Genomic DNA, 17,039 nt, shown 5'->3' on the forward strand with positions numbered 1-17,039 from the left:
AAAAATCAATACGAAATCTAGCTATGCCGATGCTCATTGAAAGTCGAACTTTCCAACTGGTACCAGACTTGTCATTATGCACTTGAGTCACGCGTTCGCAGGGATGCTGAACTTCATCGAAGAAGCGGCGAGTTGATGAGGCCTATTTCTAATGTCCAAGCACAATTTTCTACATATTATACGTATACCCAAAACTTATAATTCAATTAAGAAGTTTGAGAAGAAAAATTGCAGCGAATTTATGTCTGTCTGGTTCCACAAAAGTAGGTCCTATTCAAAAGTGGAAATACGTACACTGGTACGAATGAATAGAATTGGCAATCCATATGTTCGATGCTGTGAAACCAAGATCTCTAAGCTCCAGAGGTAGACTCTGGGTCGTAAGTTTCCTTTTTGATGAAAGTGTTAGTGTTTTCCGCCCGTTGCGATTTTTTTTTTTTTTGGGGGGGGGGGGGGGGGGGCACGGAATTTATCCAAATTCTATGGGGGTTTGGCTCAAAACGAAGATGAAGTATGCTAAGTAGCGAACTGCAGATTGATTTTCTTCACGAACGCGACTATTTGAGAACACTTCCGACAGAGTTAAAATCCGTTGCCAAGATCTCTCGATTGAATATCGAGAAGTGCTGAAGAAAACACCACAGCAAAATCGTGAAGGCTTTGCCTTATTTGGAAAAGTGAAAAGAGTTCTTACATCTAACTGTTTTGGACTCTCCTATTAATGAACAATCTAACAAAGTGTGACCAAGCATTGCGTGTTCCATGACTCCCAGCTCTAAGTGATGAACCACAGCACGTTGAGGAGAAAAGGCGGACAATTACCTAATCGAAGGAGCTTCGTGTTATCTGGTTGCGATCCAGAAAATTAAGAAAGGACTGTATGATAAATGATCACAGAAAACTCGGAATAGAGGCTGTGTTTGTAGGGATTTTCGTTGTTGGGTTTTTTTCCGCATAAAAAAAGCGCTTTCGTCAAATCCAGAAATCAGGTGGATCAGAGGCTACTACCATACCACACTTACTAGTTTGCAAGATGAGGAAACTATTTATGCCCGTAGCAGTAACGAAACGAAAGCATGTAGAGTGGCTCATCGCTCGCACGGATGCAAGAAGTTGTTCCGGCAAGCAACTTCATCAGTAATCCGTTTTCGCTGTTTCCAACCTCATTTCTGCACTGGCAAACCAGCGCGGTTCATCAGTGGGAAACACTCGATATCGAAAATTTGCTCGAACACTGCTTCTAGCAGATGAGAGTCGCCCTTATCCTCCGCAGAGGACCGACACCTGCTTGTGAACGGCAGAGTTCGAAAACTGCGTTACAGCGCAACGTGCTGGCTCTAGAGGAGGTGTAACGTGAATAGGAGAACAACTGCCTCGTTGCGAGCTCAGCGTTGCACATCCGTTTCTTCAGAGCTGTCTGAAGAAACATGTTTTTTTTTTGTTTTCTCATTCTTATAAGCATTTCGAATTTTGCAAGAATTTCTTCGACAATTAACTTTCGATTCTCTGGTGGAGTTATCACTCAATAGTAAGTACTCGATTTCATTTATTCATATGTTAAGTGACTTTATTTGATTTTGATTCTTTCCATCATCAGAGATGAAGTTTTGCGACCATTTGGGATTGAGGTAAAAGTAATTATGCGTTAGCACAATGTCATAGTATATAAAACAATACCTGACTTTTCAGGAAAAAACTTTTGCCACCGTCTTCAGAGAAAACCGTGGATTCTCCTTGTACCGGCTACAATTTGATCATTCACAGATCAAAACAAATAGAGTAGAGAGAATAATCGGGAATCGATTAGTGTTGCATGCACCACGTAACTGCAGCAGCATCGTTTGTTGTTTTTTGTCTGAGATCCTCTCAAGAGAGAGCAAGCGAGGTTTCACTCAACTCAAGTCAAAAACTCTGGCAACGATAGCTCAATGCTCCAAATTCCTCTGGAAATATCTAATTTTGTATCGTTTCACATGCATATCCTTAGCCTCCAAAATTCTACATTTTAAAACGAATTTTAATTTTAATAACTGACAAGCTTTCCACTCCTTATTTTTGTTCTCGCGGTAAAAGCTGTAAGTAAATATTTGATGTAGATATTTCACACATTTAAAATATTTTCACACTCCTAATTTCTTGTAGGTCTCAACGGCATCTAGAGTCGCACTACCAATAACATTTCTCTACTAACTTGCCAAACTCTGTATGTCGATTCTAACTTTCTCTGGAAACTGGACTATATCTGCTGAAAAAAGCGCTTGTTACGAACACCTCAAACCGTTGCTCTTTGACTCATCTATCCAAGCTTGTTCAGGATTGATATTACAATACGATATTTTCCCATCACGAAAGAGAGGCCATTTTATAGTCTAAATAACTTTTTTTTTTGTTTTCGTAATGGTTTACGTCTTAATGCTATTAAAGCGCGCGAAATTTTAAAAACAAGAAATTTCTAAGCCTTGTAGACATAAGTGAAGACAACTCAGTGTTGTTCTCTCATCTGGAAGTAAAAGCTTTCTTAAACTGTTGGCGCTATTGATTTCCAAAAAAAAAACCACATTAGAAAAATTTAGAAAAGGTCACGAGGATAAAAAGGGAACGTAATGCAGGAATTCACCGAATTCAGATTCCAAAATTTTTTATCTTTACTCTCCCATTTCCTCTCACTTTTTACACGTTTCCTACGGGTTGATATGAGTATCGCTTTATCATTTGCTCTTTCTCCTAGTCCTTCCATTTGCGAAAACCTTAACCTTAGTGCATTGTTTCGTTTTTTTTTCGTCTAAATCGTTTCAATTTGGCAACTTTTTTTACTAAGGGAAATGTCCGAGTACCTCGGCTGGACAGAGAGGCGACCTCCACTGGGTTCCAGACCTTTCGCCAAAGAAGACATGCTTCCCGGTGGACCCGTTACTCAGAGTTATGAGAACTACGTGAAAAATATTTTTCATCCAATGAACCGAGCGAAAAAGGTGAAAATACACGTTTTGAGCTTTCGTGCTAAGAATTAGCGTCAGTGATTTATAGTTATCATCATTTTTTCAGGAAACAGGCGTTGACCGTGGAGTATCTGCCTCAAATATGTTGAAAATGGAACAGTCACTGGGCAAATATGCGATTGATGATTCATTGGACACATATGACGATACTGGGTTGTACATGAAGACTCCTCTCGAGTCGCTTTACGCCGAGCTCGGCTTGGATAAACCGGAGGTCAGCATTTATTGAGAAAAAACACCGTTCATTTTTCGTGGAAGGGAAAGTACTTTCAAGAAGAAATGAACACGTTTTGCTACTTTGGTTACGTATAGGAGAACTCCCTTTGCGATATTCATTTTCATGGAAGAATCATCTATCAGAGGGAGCTTTTTCAGAATTGAAAATTATCTTTCTCGAAACAAATGATATTTTACAAGTTTTCTCATCCATTCATGTTGATGGACGAGCTACCAGCATGAATGAATGTGATCATAACTGCTCTCTTTTCCTGAAAAAGTGCTAGATATGACTGGGAAGATAATGTCCAACTTGAAAGCAATTAATTTGCTGAGCTGAGGCGCCACTAAGTGATAGCAGGGCAGCTTGCCACTTGCGCAAAACGGCAGCATGAAGAAACTGGCGGAATGAGGTGCACACGGGAAGCGAAAAACTTGTGCCGAAAACGTTTTGGCAAAAAATCTAAAATAAAAAAAAAACGAAGACACTTAGTTTTCCGCCCATCTCTGTCGCGCTGTCCATTTAAGTGTCGGCGTGTTCGTCGCAATCTATGATTCTTGTCAAGCGGAATCTCGCATGAAATCCACTTTCTACTAATCCACCGCATCGCCAAAACTATCTGTTAAACCTCAACGTTAATCGAAAACTTCAATCAGATTCCAGTGCAATGTTTCTCACAACTTCAACCAGAGAAACTCCTCCCTTTCGGCTTAGCGCATGCTCCTAGACAAATTCGAAGCAGAAGGCGAGGGGAACACTTGCCCCATCTATGACTTTGCTTCGAAACTACCACTAAGAAGGGTTGACACTTGAAACTTTTGCAAAATTTAATGAGAGCAAAGTAGAAGACCTTTCCTTTTCTTTTCAGAATAGTTGGTCAAATAGTTTGGCCACGGAGTCCCTCCGCATTCTAGCTCCTACTTCTTTTCTAGTCATGCTCGAGTTCCTCGGGGTCCCAATTTTTTTTGAACATTAGATTCAGATTTTTTACAAACAGAAGTAGGAACCAAGTAAAGATTGTTTCACCACAGCATGCGCTCTACCGGCAGTTCCCAGTGTACATGCCAAAACAGTCCAGCGAATACTTCGCCATTTCACATGGAGCTGAACGACGGCCTGATCGCTACCCGGTACGTCGGCCGCAACTTTGAGGTCCAGTCACAATGGTGTCTCAACTGCAGGCTCCATGCTTCTCGTCGTATCGGGAGAGAGACGATGATGAGTACGCAAAGAATAATCGTAAGACGTTGATCGACTACAAAGACTTTGACAGGTCCGTTGATACATCCTACTTCTTTATTCTATCCCATTTTGTTCGCACGGAAACATTTTATTTGGTTGCAGACTTATTCCCGTATAACTGGGATAGTACACGATTAGAAAGTATGATTTACCTCTGAAACCAAGAAAACACAGCTCACGTAACATAACGAATCGCCAACTCATTAACATCTTCAGACCTGAAAAAGCTCAAAGATATGCCTATGATGGTTTCCTATAGTGAGTTCTCAACATGTACGCTTACAGAGGAGTGATGTAGTGACTCTGGCTTTTAGCTTTGCCGACCTTTGTTGCACCGCCTTTACATAGCTGTAACTCAGAACAGCGAAATGCAGTCGCTAACCGATTAGTTGCGCAGCTTACGGTAGCGATAGTCGTTGGATGCTGTGAAGCCCAACTAACGACTTTTTCCATCGGTTTCATTCCATTTGAGATTCATTTGGCATCCGCTTCATACAGATAAAGGTTCACAGTACCGCTTGAGCTGGACAACAAGACTTTTCTGACGTTATTCAGTTCGCCTCTCTCACCGTACCTCTACAAAGACCATCCGTATGTCAGGTCACAAGATTCGCGAATTGTGGGATCGAATTTTGTCCAGGTCAAGTCGAACCGCTATAATTTAGCTACTTAGTCGTTTACTAACCCAATTTCAGGTGACTTCCCGTCCGAAAGATCGCTTCCTCGAGAAAGTTGAGCAGACTCTGGCCGAGGTACGAGCAATGCCAAGATATACATGAACTCAACGATGACAACCTCTAACTCGGTACTGCTGATTCCACTGCGATGTAAAAATTGCGTTCTCAAATTGGTGTCCTAGGTGCATAATTTGCTGAGCGAAGCTGCCTATGTTGCGCATAGGAGCTTGTAAAAATAAAGTTTAATGCTATTTTTCTTTGTTGTCTTCTTAAGATTGCAGAAGTAGAAGGTTCCAGTGTGGAAACAATGGCGAAACCCACAGATTTTGATTTCATTGACTATGAAAGAGATGTTCCCGGTGAGCTACTGTTACATAACAGTGCTATCATTATTTCTGCGTCTGGTATTTTCTTATCGTGCCCTTCACCCACAAAACAAACGAGACCGAGCACCTACACGAACTCATTTGGGCAGTCGTGTGCTGGATATCAACAGAACTGGCACTGAGGACAACATGTGTAGGAACTATTCGTAATTTTGCTAGTATTTATCTATCCCCATATTTATATATTTGTTCATATTTTATCTCTATATTTATTTATAAGTGGATAGGGAATCATGACTAAGTACGTAATAAGTGACTGTAAATGAAGTAAACAAAAGTAGCCGTAGCATAAAATATGTGAAGTCCTATCTATTTCAACTGTTTATCTTCTATTACGTATTTCTACTTTGCTTCATTTTCTTTCAGAAGACATTGGCCATATGTTTGAAATAAGCGTGCATGCAGATCTCTGTTCTCACACCAGACCCAGAAACGTGGGCTGTGAACCTGGCATGTTTTTTGGTTTTCAACTTCGAGACAAAAAGTTTTTTTTTTGGTTTTTTATGTTGCGCCATGAGTGGAATAAACTCATTCCCTACATACATATATAATCTATTATGAATATGTAAGGGGTGGTTGTAGCGCAGTTGTTAAAAGGTTCCCGGAGATTATATTGTGGATTACGCGATCTTTGGTGAAAACCACCCCAGAGCCAGCCAAATCTTTCATCCTTCCGAGAACGATAATTTAATACTAGATTCGCTCGAGAACAGAAGCACTGACCTGTATGTGTATGTTGATAAACATGAAACGTTTCTTAGTTGAAAGGGTTGACGAATCCCAGGCGGATTTGCCGAGGAATGCCGTGACGAAACATAAGCACGAATTCAGAAAAGAATGCCGAGTTCTCAAAGGAGAACTTGAAGATTCTCGCTGTTTTCTTAACTTGTTCCAAAAATAAGCAGAAAAAAAACTCGGGCAACTTTCTACACAATATGACGCCTTTTTCGATACTTATAGTGGCTTAGGCAGCCTACGCGGACGGTAAAGTACATATGTACATATACTAACCTCTATACTACATACGTACAGTTGAGTTATAATTCAAAATAACTGATATCTACAGTTTAATAGTAAGTAGTATGCATAGTAGAATAGTATGATATAGTAATAGTAATATATATGCTAACGTGAGAAATAAGATCTTAACATAGGTGTATGATGGTAGAGGTCGAAAGAGAAAATGGAAAAATCTCTAGCTGTTAGAACCGGTCAGTTTTTTTTCTGTTTATTTCACAGTTTCATAAATGGGTTCGATCGGGAAGAGTACAAGATCAGGAAAAATTACTAGTAAAAGCGAACTTACCATCTCCGACACTGATCCTGATACATAAGCGACCGGAAATAATAGTAGTAGAGCCAACATTAAGACAGTGTCTTCCTGAAATCACATGTTTTCTCGTTCGTTATGAAAGAACTGGAAGAACAAAATGATTTCCCACAGAGAACAAAAAAGCGACGCGAGAAATAAAATCTTAACTTTAGAAGCATAGAGATCGAAGAAGGGAATATTCCAGAGAAAAAACTGGAGTGTGTCTAACCTTTGAAATCATACAGTGCAGTAGAAGTTCTTTCTAAATAGATTTTTCGAACTCGTGATAGGTCCGTGATGTTAAGAAATAAGGAGCTTATGAAAAAGCGTGAATGAAGGAGATACTTCTATGAGAGGACGCTTCTATGAAAAAATGGCAAAGAAATCAAGGCATCGTAAGTAGGAGTACACGAAGAAGAAGAAGTCGAAGCTTTCTATATGGACCTGGAGAAGTTCTACCAAGAAGATCATGCCTTCTACAAGGTCATAGTTGGCGATTTCAACGCTAAGGTTGGCCCAAGAAGAACGCCGGAGGAACTTCACATCGGGACCCACGGCCTACAATGGAATAACCAGGGAGAGAGGCTCTCCGAGTTCATCATGACGACTAAGACCATCCATGGGAACTCGCAATTTCAGAAGCCCTCTTCTTTACGCTGGACGTGGGAGTCACCCGGTGGAGGGTACCGTAGTGAAATAGACCACATCATCGTCAATAAAAGGTTCTGCCTGACGGACGTCGGTGTTGTACCAAAGTTCTATACGGGATCGGACCATCGCCTCCTCCGAGGAAGATTTTCCTTCACAAGGAGAGCAGAGAAAGCCGCCAAGTTCAGAGAGAGAAATCCCAGGACTACCATCAACTGGGATCTCTTCGCTACGCTAGCCGGCTTTTGGGAAGATTCCGCAATGGACAACATCGACGAGGAATATGACCGGCTTGTCGAACACCTTCACGACTGCGCGAAGAAGGCTGAGAGTTTTAAAACCACCAAGAGGCGTCTGTCTCTTAAAACTCTTGAGCTGATACGCCAGCGTGGAGCAGCACGAGCCGCAGGGAACCAAGAACTCACGTCCGAGCTCGCAAGGCTTTGCCGAGAGGCGATAAAGGAAGACCTTAAAGAGAGAAGAGCAGAAGTGCTGGCTGAAGCTGCAGAGGCGGGGAAAAGCATCCGCTATGCCCGTCGAGATTTCGCCAGTCGCAAGACGAGGATGACTGCTCTCCGGAACCCAAAGGGAACAGCCATTGCATCGAGAAGGGGGATGGAGAAAATCATCTACGACTTCTACTCTGATCTCTTCGACAGCCATGTCCACTTGCCTCCTCACCATCTGAGGGAAGATGGACAAGTCATTCCAGAGGTTCTCCCGTCCGAAATACGACATGCTATCATGTCGGTAAGAAATCGTACGGCACCCGGTCCCGACAGAATAAGACCAGAACACCTGAAGAGCCTTCCGCCAGTACTCATCAACACCCTGGCGAGGCTCTTTACACGTTATCTGTCGGAATGCAAGGTTCCTAAACAGTGGAAGACCAGCAAGACCGTGTTGTTGTATAAAAGGGAGATCCACATGACATCGGCAACTATCGCCCAATCTGCCTACTGTCCGTCATCTACAAGCTCTTTACAAGAGTAATCCTTAATAGGATTGAAAAAGTCTTGGATGAAGGACAGCCATGCGAGCAAGCAGGGTTTCGAAAAGGATTCAGCACGATTGACCACATTCACACTGTTTCGAAACTCATCGAGGTATCACGAGAGTACAAGATGCCGCTCTGTCTCACCTTCATCGACTTAAAGAAGGCTTTCGACTCGGTTGAGACGGAAGCGGTCGTGGAAGCGTTGGACAACCAAGGCGTCCCTACTCAATATATAAAGGTACTTCGAGAGTTGTACAGTAACTTCACGACCGGAATTTCGCCATTCTACAAGAACATCGTCATTGACGTGAAGAGGGGGGTCCGACAGGGTGATACAATTTCACCCAAAATATTCACAGCCACCCTCGAGAACGCAATGCGAAAGTTGGAATGGGACGACATGGGAGTGAAGATTGATGGTGGGCAGCTACACCATTTGCGCTTTGCTGATGACGTCGTACTGATAACACCTAGCATCAGCCAAGCGGAACGAATGCTGACCGAATTCGACGAAACATGTGGATGCATCGGTCTTCAGCTGAATCTACAAAAGACGATGTTCATGCGGAACGGATGGGTCTCGGATGCCCCATTCACGCTCAACGGAACGAACATATCCGAATGCACCAGCTACGTTTATCTGGGTCGGGAACTGAACATGATGAACGACCTGACCCCCGAGCTGGGCAGGAGGAGACGAGCGGCTTGGGGAGCGTACAAGAGCATCGAGGATGTAGTGAAGAAGACCAGGAACACCCGGCTCATCTCTAGCTGTTAGAACCGGTCAGTTTTTTTTTCTGTTTATTTCACAGTTTCATAAATGGGTTACGATCGGGAGGAAGAGTTCTAGTCGAAGATCAACGGGAGTCAAAATTATCTAGGTGAAAAGCGAACTTACCATCTCCGACACTGATCCTGATACATAAGCGACCGGAAATAATAGTAGTAGAGCCAACATTAAGACAGTGTCTTCCTGAAATCACATGTTTTCTCGTTCGTTGTGAAAGAACTGGAAGAACACAATGATTTCCCACAGAGAACAAAAAAGCGACGCGAGAAATAAAATCTTAACTTTAGAAGCATAGAGATCGAAGAAGGGAATATTCCAGAGAAAAAACTGGAGTGTGTCTAACCTTTGAAATCATACAGTGCAGTAGAAGTTCTTTCTAAATAGATTTTTCGAACTCGTGATAGGTCCGTGATGTTAAGAAATAAGGAGCTTATGAAAAAGCGTGAATGAAGGAGATACTTCTATGAGAGGACGCTTCTATGAAAAAATGGCAAAGAAATCAAGGCATCGTAAGTAGGAGTACGAACCAGTTACATGCGCTGAATATAGTCATTGGGCACTAGGAACCGCATGCCTAACATTCGGCTACGAAAAACACCCGGAATGGACTGGTTATGCGAATTCAAGAATGACACACTGGAACAAAGTGTCTCAGCAAATTTATTGTTCATTCAGTATCATCATAATCGAACATACTTCATTACTTCACTGTCTTTAAAAATGAAAGCAAATATGAGGTTTGTGAAATGAAAAGGTTTTCTGAGAGAGAAAGAGGCATCAGAATTGCGCTCAAATTCAAAAAACGGTGCTTTGGGAACGTATCAGGTTTTCCTGCTCTAACTGCCTAAACGAGGTCTCACCTGTCGAATCTTTAGGAAAGGTGACCGAAAAAGAAATGAGCCGAAGTCTGAGAACGAAAAAGTATTCCGTATTTTCAGCATTTCTTGCTCAAGATATGGCATAACTCGTACGATTCTGCATTAAAGTTTATTGATTTGTTTTTCCCAAAAGTGTTATTTCACCTTCTATTCCGGAAATAAAATGAACTTCTGAATGGTCACTGTTTAATGGAGTTATTGGAAGAAAGTAGTTCCTTTGAGTGTGTCTGGAATTTCCCGTGAAAAAAAGCAATGTAGGCTGTTTTTCCCCTCTCTCGGGCAGGTGGTAGTAATTTATTCGAAAATTACTTCTAAAGCTTTTAAATGACAGTTCTGGACAGTGACAGTTCCTGAGGATGATAATTTAACTAGCTGATTGAACTATCACAAATCCCCTGAACTATCGCAGATTCATTGCAGAAAGTGCGCTTCATTGCTAAGATCCGATCCTTCACTGTGTCCACATAAGACAACGGTCTAACCAGCCCAACATTTTTAGAAATTCGGTGATGTATGCCAACTTCAGCGGGAATCAAAAGTTCTGCTTCTACGATCAAGCTAATATTTCTGGCATTCAACTGCTTGGCTCCCAGCGATACCTTTCATTGGCCAGGCAGAATTTACTGAACTTAATGATGGCAATGCGGCCAGAGTGTTGCTCGGATGAGATCAGAAATGTCGCCCTGCTCCCTTATTCCACGAAAACTAAAACCGTGCTTTTCTCCCTGCAAACATCTTATTTCTCTGCATACTTTTGATTGAGTTCTCCAAACAAAGTTCTTCTTGTTGATTATAAATAGAAACTGACCTATAAATGGACTTTTGTAATAGAACGCGGATTTCGTGATTGCATACAGCATATTCCCTTTAGCCCATAATTCCCAACAGGTAAAATGATAAAAGGAGAAATTGTCTGATGGTAATCAATCCGCCAGGGATGCGCAACCGCGTGCACTTCAGTCAGAATTGTTTCAAGCTTACGAACGCATATCTATTCTACGCAATGACTTGCGGGACTAATCAACGTGTTAAGTCAGCGTTTCTATCCTCCCAGACAAGTCTGGTACCAATTTATCGACCCCGGAGGGAGTTGAGACGGAATTGAACCTCGAGCGATCATGGTGCAGCCGAAGTCCTCTGACTGACCGCGCCACACCATCCCAATGCTTGCGAAATCATCGACGGTTTCCAGGGACTATTTTCAGAATAATCAATATCTACCACCTTCCTCTCGGCAATCTATTCTCGACTTCAAAGTAGCAGTTTAAAACAATGAAATATTTAAAATTGGAGTGAATAATTACTGTATACTACTAGAACGGTCGTGCGGTTCATCTCAGCATCAAAACTTGCCATGGATGTGCCGTTTTGTGTTTTTATTCTAGTTCTTGCTCCTGAGAGCAAGGTGGACGAATCTTAGCATCCAACATAAACGAGCAACTCCAGCACAATACTACACGAATTTCTGGAAGAAACTGCAGGACATATATGAGAACAGTGCAAAGATGAAGAAGAGAGTGATAAATATTTGTGAATAAAAGGAGATATTTCCGACAGAGGAGAAGGAAATTGAAGTTCTTGTTGAGTGCTGATGAATCGTTTCACAGTCCGTGATTTAGCTTCCAATTTGGCTCAAAAGGCCGCTGCTCACATAGTCGGGTGAAAGCGACATCAAGCAAGTAACTTGCAGTTGTGTAAGCGGCTGCGCTCGAAGGGTGGAGACAGCGGTTGGTCTAGGTGTGACCACTTCGAACTGCAGAGATAGCTGGCGATAGAGAGAATCCTTACACGATCCCAAACGACCTGAGGCTCTACCACGCCTCTTCGAGAGCAACCGCTTACGCAGCGGTCCATGCTTCATGTCTTTTTGATCTAACTATAGTTTTGATGGGTTTCTCGAAATGATCTATGGCAGCTGCGTATCACACACGTGCATTCGTTACGTTACTAAAACACCTTGGTAAAAATGCGAGGACCTTAAAGGCATCACCCCACGAATCTGAGGTGGTGCAGATTTCAGGTGGAGTATTCGTATACGGGATGGGAGACTACGGAGAGGGAGGTGATTCCGTCCATTTCTTGCTAATTGCCGTGAAAAACGGCCCGGAAGATGCGGCGCCGCACAAGACTGGCGCGCTCCAATCGAACCTCTTGTACAAAATGGTGCGCCAAAACGAATGAAGCCGTATCTTCCGGGCCGTTTTTTACGGCAATTAGGAAGAAATGGACGAAATCACCCCCTCTCCGTAGTCTCCCATACTGTATACGAATACTCCACCTGAAATCTGCACCACGTCAGATTCGTGGTATGCTGCCTTTAACCCCTTTGGCGCTTATGACGTACATAAGTTCGCGCCATGGAGTCCAATCTTCGAACAGGCGCCCGCCACTTAAGGGGTTAAGCGGAATGCATCTAATTTACAAAGACGGCAAAATCGTGCTAAAATAAGAATTAAATTAGAGTCACTGAGACTATCAAGTATATTAAATGTCATTTCGTTGCAGCTTGTGTTGCTTACAGGTACGTAAACCGTTGTTGGGTTGCACACTAGCAGAAGAACGGAACAACACCTCTTCTAACAAATCCATGGTACATGACAATGCAACCGCAAAACGCTACCAATCTTAAGCCAGGAAATCCCTTCGAATAAGCGGTATTATATAGAATATGTTCAGAATAAAAAACATAGCTGAGAAAATCGGCATTTAAAGGAATGGACTGCTTGAAAAATTTTGCCCCACCAGCCGGGCTATGGTCATCGCGATAGCAGAAGCTCGTGGAAGAGGTAGGGGTAGGGGTGTAGTTCACATATACGATCGTAATCACGCTTAATCCTCACAATAATCCAAGAAAAGCGATGAAGCAGCCTTCCATACAACAATGTAACCAACGATGCAACTTACTACAGGCAGCAGAACGATGACAGTTCGCAAACCGTCCGCTGTTGGGCAGGTTAGGCAGTTTCCGCGTTATTATATATCATTTATCTTTTTGAGTTATATGAGTTGGATTTCGCACGCCGGACGACGACGGGATCGTCCGCGTTTTGTCGCGTAACAGATGGCATTGTAGACATACGGGTGCAGCCAACCCTGTGCTTCACGCTCTTTTGACTTTCAAGTGTGGTCAGGCTCGTGCTCCTGAGTCCTGTTAATGTCTATCACGCAGAGAGACTCTAACGTCGTTGGTCTAGTGATACACTGCCATTAGATGCTACTTTTCGAATGATTCGAACTCACTTTTGTCCATTATTGTCGTGGTAGTTGGTCGGTTTCCTGGAGCGGAACTAATGACGAACTGCGCCGACCACCAGCATGGGTGACAGACTCAAGCATCGTTCCTATTGAATCCGAAGTCAACATCCCGCGGATCCTATGAGTTCCTTAGATATGCAGCCTTAGGACTCCTACGCCATATTGTTGCTAGCCCTAGCGAACCAAGCATCCAAGCAAAACTATCCATTCATTTATTTACTCATTTATTATATCGCATATTGACGGTGGAATTATAGTGATTTTCTACTTTTTCTATGGAAACAAAAACAAATTTTTCTCGTCAATAAAACAGTGTGAACGCGAGGACGCTATAGTTTGTGGAAGCAGGACTGAAACTAGGTGTGAGGCTCTGAAGAGAAAGGGCAGGGCAGGAATAGAATAGAATAGAAGGAACAGAGAGAACCCAGGAATACAGATGGAACAATTCATAACGTCTTCGCAAGCCTCTTCTTTGTTAAAAATTCTTGTGCGGAGTCTTAATTAGATGTATGCTAACTAGTCCTCGAAATTCGCTAATTCCCAAACAAATTTCTCCGAGCTCTTGCATAAATCGCGTAAATTTTGAGAATGTTCGGATTATCTTCGATGAAGCCGACTAATTTCTGCGTCAAAAGAGAGCAAAAGAGTAAAACATTAGAGAACACAGGGAAGGTTATTATGTGCTGTTACGTCTTCACTTTTGGTCAGTTATGACAATACGACACTTGATACGGACACTCTCTGTTTTGACTCGCGTTAATTTCCCGTTAAGGTCTTTTCGTTCTACAAATAGGTCTTGCAGATACCACTTAATTTTTCACACTCTTGACAAAAACTTAAGCTTCATGGTAATTCAAAAGTCCGCAAGAGGTGACCAAACTGCAGAATAGAGCATCACAAAAAGAAATGCAAACTAGCTAATTTAAAACCATACAACTTTCTCAGAAGTGTAGCCAAAATCGTTCTTTTGTAAAGAAAAACACAGGAACACAACAAGTCAGATGAAAGAGAACCGAGAAGAAAAATAATTCTACAGTTTTGCACGGAACCTTCTATCGGAAAGGAAGAGAAGACCATTTCACTATATAAGCAAGGATGTGACGACGATAATACAACATACAACGTGAAATGGGATATATGCAAACAGTAATTAAGTGTAGTAAATAACTAAGACATGAAAAAATGAAGAACGCGTTCACGTGCAGGATAATTAGGATTCGACTGAGGAAGCGGGCATTAGGTAGATGATTCCGCCAAAAGGAATGTCGGAAGGCGGATATTGCCTCCATGAGAGCGACATGGCAACGGGAAATGAGATAGGAAAAACTTCTTTTCCCACGAAAAGCACTAGAGTTCTTTTGATATCGACGCTATACACCTATTGAAAGGAATTCATCTTCATCGTTTTGTGGCTGATTGTTCTTCTGTTTAATGTCGCAACTTTGAATCTAGGTAGCAAATTTCCAAAGCACAAATATCCCAATTGTAGTCTCGAGAGTGAGGAGCATGTATGAATTTGTAAAACTTTTTTCATAAAAACGAGAAAAGGCAAATGCGTCAACAGAATTGTAATTATTCATAGAAAAAATAGTGTAGAATGCTTAAAAGAGAAGAGGAGCAACTCTCCACTCCAATACTCGAGAAAAAAAATCAGAGGATAAAGTCTCACTGAAGAAGTAATATCCCGTGTCAGCATACGGTGTGAAGACGAGCAGAAAGCGGAAGAGGGAGGATAATCCTAGATTGGATAGATATCCTAGATTTTGTTGATGACCGTCAGAAACATTGGAGGAACACAGAAAACGCGAACGAATTTTAGTAAAGAAACAGAGAGACCAGCATGACATTTTTTGGTGTAAGCACGAGATCCAAACTTATTTTGTTTTTATTTCCACTTCTCTTGCACTCTTATTTCTGTCTCGTTTAAGTGTAGGCTGACTCAAGATAACAATGCAGAATCGTTTGTAGGAGCTGTGGTTTCGAACCAGCATTGACGGACCACTGTTTCGCCAAATTTTGTGGGGATTCTGTCATATTCCACTAGCACATACTCTTTAAGAAGGATTTGCAGGAAAACGCGATTCGCTCCGCCTTCCCTTAATACGATTAATATTTTATGTATCCTTTCCTTGAAGTTCATCATCAAGGAATAAGACAAATTTAGCTGAGAGGCTAACGGTTCTCGCCAACAGATTGCGCAGTGCAGTTCGATTAAATTGAATGATCTTCCAGTTGCGTTGAGAAATGCGGGGTTCACGATGATGCTCGAAGGCAACAACTCCTCCGCAAAAGAGTTGAGTCTTTTCCGGAGACTATATACATTTTTGTAGAAGAAAGAGGAATGCACATTATTTGAGTCATACCGCCCGAATTCGCTGCGTTGACTGTAATGAAAATGAATCAGAAAGGAATTTTGTCCATGTACTTCCATCATCCACTGTAACCGCAATTTTTGGAAATGGTCAAGCAGCTCTTTAATTCGCCGTCAACCAAGTTTAACGGTTGCTTCTGATGAATCTTACTTTATTTATTATCAGACACATTTTTAGAAGCTTACCGAAAACCAGAGGCAACCCGAAAATAAACGCTCTCTATGGAAGATTCCTATTCGAATGAGCTTTGCTTTTTGTGAAGGAAAATTCTGTAGAGCTCACTTCGCTATCTCCCTTCTTATGTTATGGAACAGATTTTCTGTTTATGAGATTACATGCTCGTTACTCTCTCGAAGCAACTACATGGTGTTCTTCGAATGAGGTAAAAATGGTGACAAACTCCTTTGCAAAGCGTTTTGCACGGGTATGCACATCTATGCATCCTGTCAACGGATTTCTTCAAGAGGACGGCTAAGATTCGATTAGAGACGATCGGATCAGGGGAAGAAAATGTGGCAGAGTCGGGTCAAAACGACGTGAGGCTCGGTGCAGTTGCGAAAGTGGTCGTTTATCGTTTTGAACTCGAAGCGGTACGGTGGAGCGTAGCAGGTGTGCTTGAGTGAAGACTCATAATAGGACCATCGCACCCCCTACAGTCTGCATGAGGCAGAAAGAGCGTGTGCGTTGCGGCAGATGCGTCGCAGCCACAGTGCTGCATAATTTCGGCGGCGACTGTATATGTATGAGTATATATGGAATATATATTTCCTCCGGAGAAGAGGGTGAGAGATGTGCATTGCACAGATTCCAATGCATGCACACTACATACAAAACGCGCAAGCAGAAGCATTTCACCAAACAAACCGTGAGAGTCGTTGGGAAGTGCGGAAGTGTCTCCGGCATATTTACTTCACGAGACGAAAGAACTGCTTAGCGTATGTTGCCTACTTGTATTTCTAGGACTCCTGCACACTAATAAGGAACGGAATGGACATAGGAAGTAAAGCAGATAAACCGGAAATTTCAGGAAGAAGAGGGATTGGATGATGAAGATCAGCCTTTTTCTCAACTCCATTCGAAAATGGACCTTATGACATCATCAGAATGCGGATAAAATTTGAGAAGATGCAGAGTTCCTAGTACTTATATGCCGTTGGTGTTTTTCGCCGCCGAATGAAAAGCATGCCATGCAGCAGTGACGGGTGTCTTCAGACGCTAAGTGTTTGTGAGTGGCGTGAAATGAATCGAGAGACTTAGAGTCCAGGC

At 42.3% G+C, this 17,039-nt stretch overlaps 3 protein-coding genes across 4 annotated transcripts; all 3 read left to right on the forward strand.

The window, feature by feature from the left end:
* Window positions 1-2,822: 2,822 nt before the first annotated feature.
* On the forward strand, window positions 2,823-5,237 carry RB195_010214 (uncharacterized protein; the record flags this gene model as incomplete). 2 transcript variants are annotated; one of them, XM_064191107.1, is made up of 7 exons in its annotated part: window positions 2,823-2,972; window positions 3,046-3,213; window positions 4,248-4,346; window positions 4,398-4,489; window positions 4,675-4,716; window positions 5,014-5,098; window positions 5,154-5,237. In XM_064191107.1, the coding sequence occupies 7 exons, from the start codon at window positions 2,823-2,825 to the stop codon at window positions 5,235-5,237; spliced, it is 720 nt and encodes a 239-aa protein (XP_064048690.1). The 2 variants fall into 2 exon arrangements, with proteins under 2 accessions (XP_064048690.1, XP_064048691.1); XM_064191108.1 differs by lacking the exon at window positions 4,675-4,716.
* Window positions 5,238-7,271: 2,034 nt separating this feature from the next.
* RB195_010215 (uncharacterized protein) lies at window positions 7,272-8,474 on the forward strand (the record flags this gene model as incomplete). The annotated part of the gene is made up of 1 exon (XM_064191109.1): window positions 7,272-8,474. The coding sequence occupies one exon, from the start codon at window positions 7,272-7,274 to the stop codon at window positions 8,472-8,474; it is 1,203 nt and encodes a 400-aa protein (XP_064048692.1).
* A 131-nt stretch (window positions 8,475-8,605) lies between these two features.
* RB195_010216 (uncharacterized protein) lies at window positions 8,606-9,256 on the forward strand (the record flags this gene model as incomplete). The annotated part of the gene is made up of 1 exon (XM_064191110.1): window positions 8,606-9,256. One exon carries the CDS (start codon window positions 8,606-8,608, stop codon window positions 9,254-9,256), a length of 651 nt encoding a protein of 216 aa, XP_064048693.1.
* Window positions 9,257-17,039: the final 7,783 nt, after the last annotated feature.

Source organism: Necator americanus, chromosome III, assembly GCF_031761385.1.
Source record: "Necator americanus strain Aroian chromosome III, whole genome shotgun sequence".
Lineage (NCBI taxonomy): Eukaryota > Metazoa > Nematoda > Chromadorea > Rhabditida > Ancylostomatidae > Necator > Necator americanus.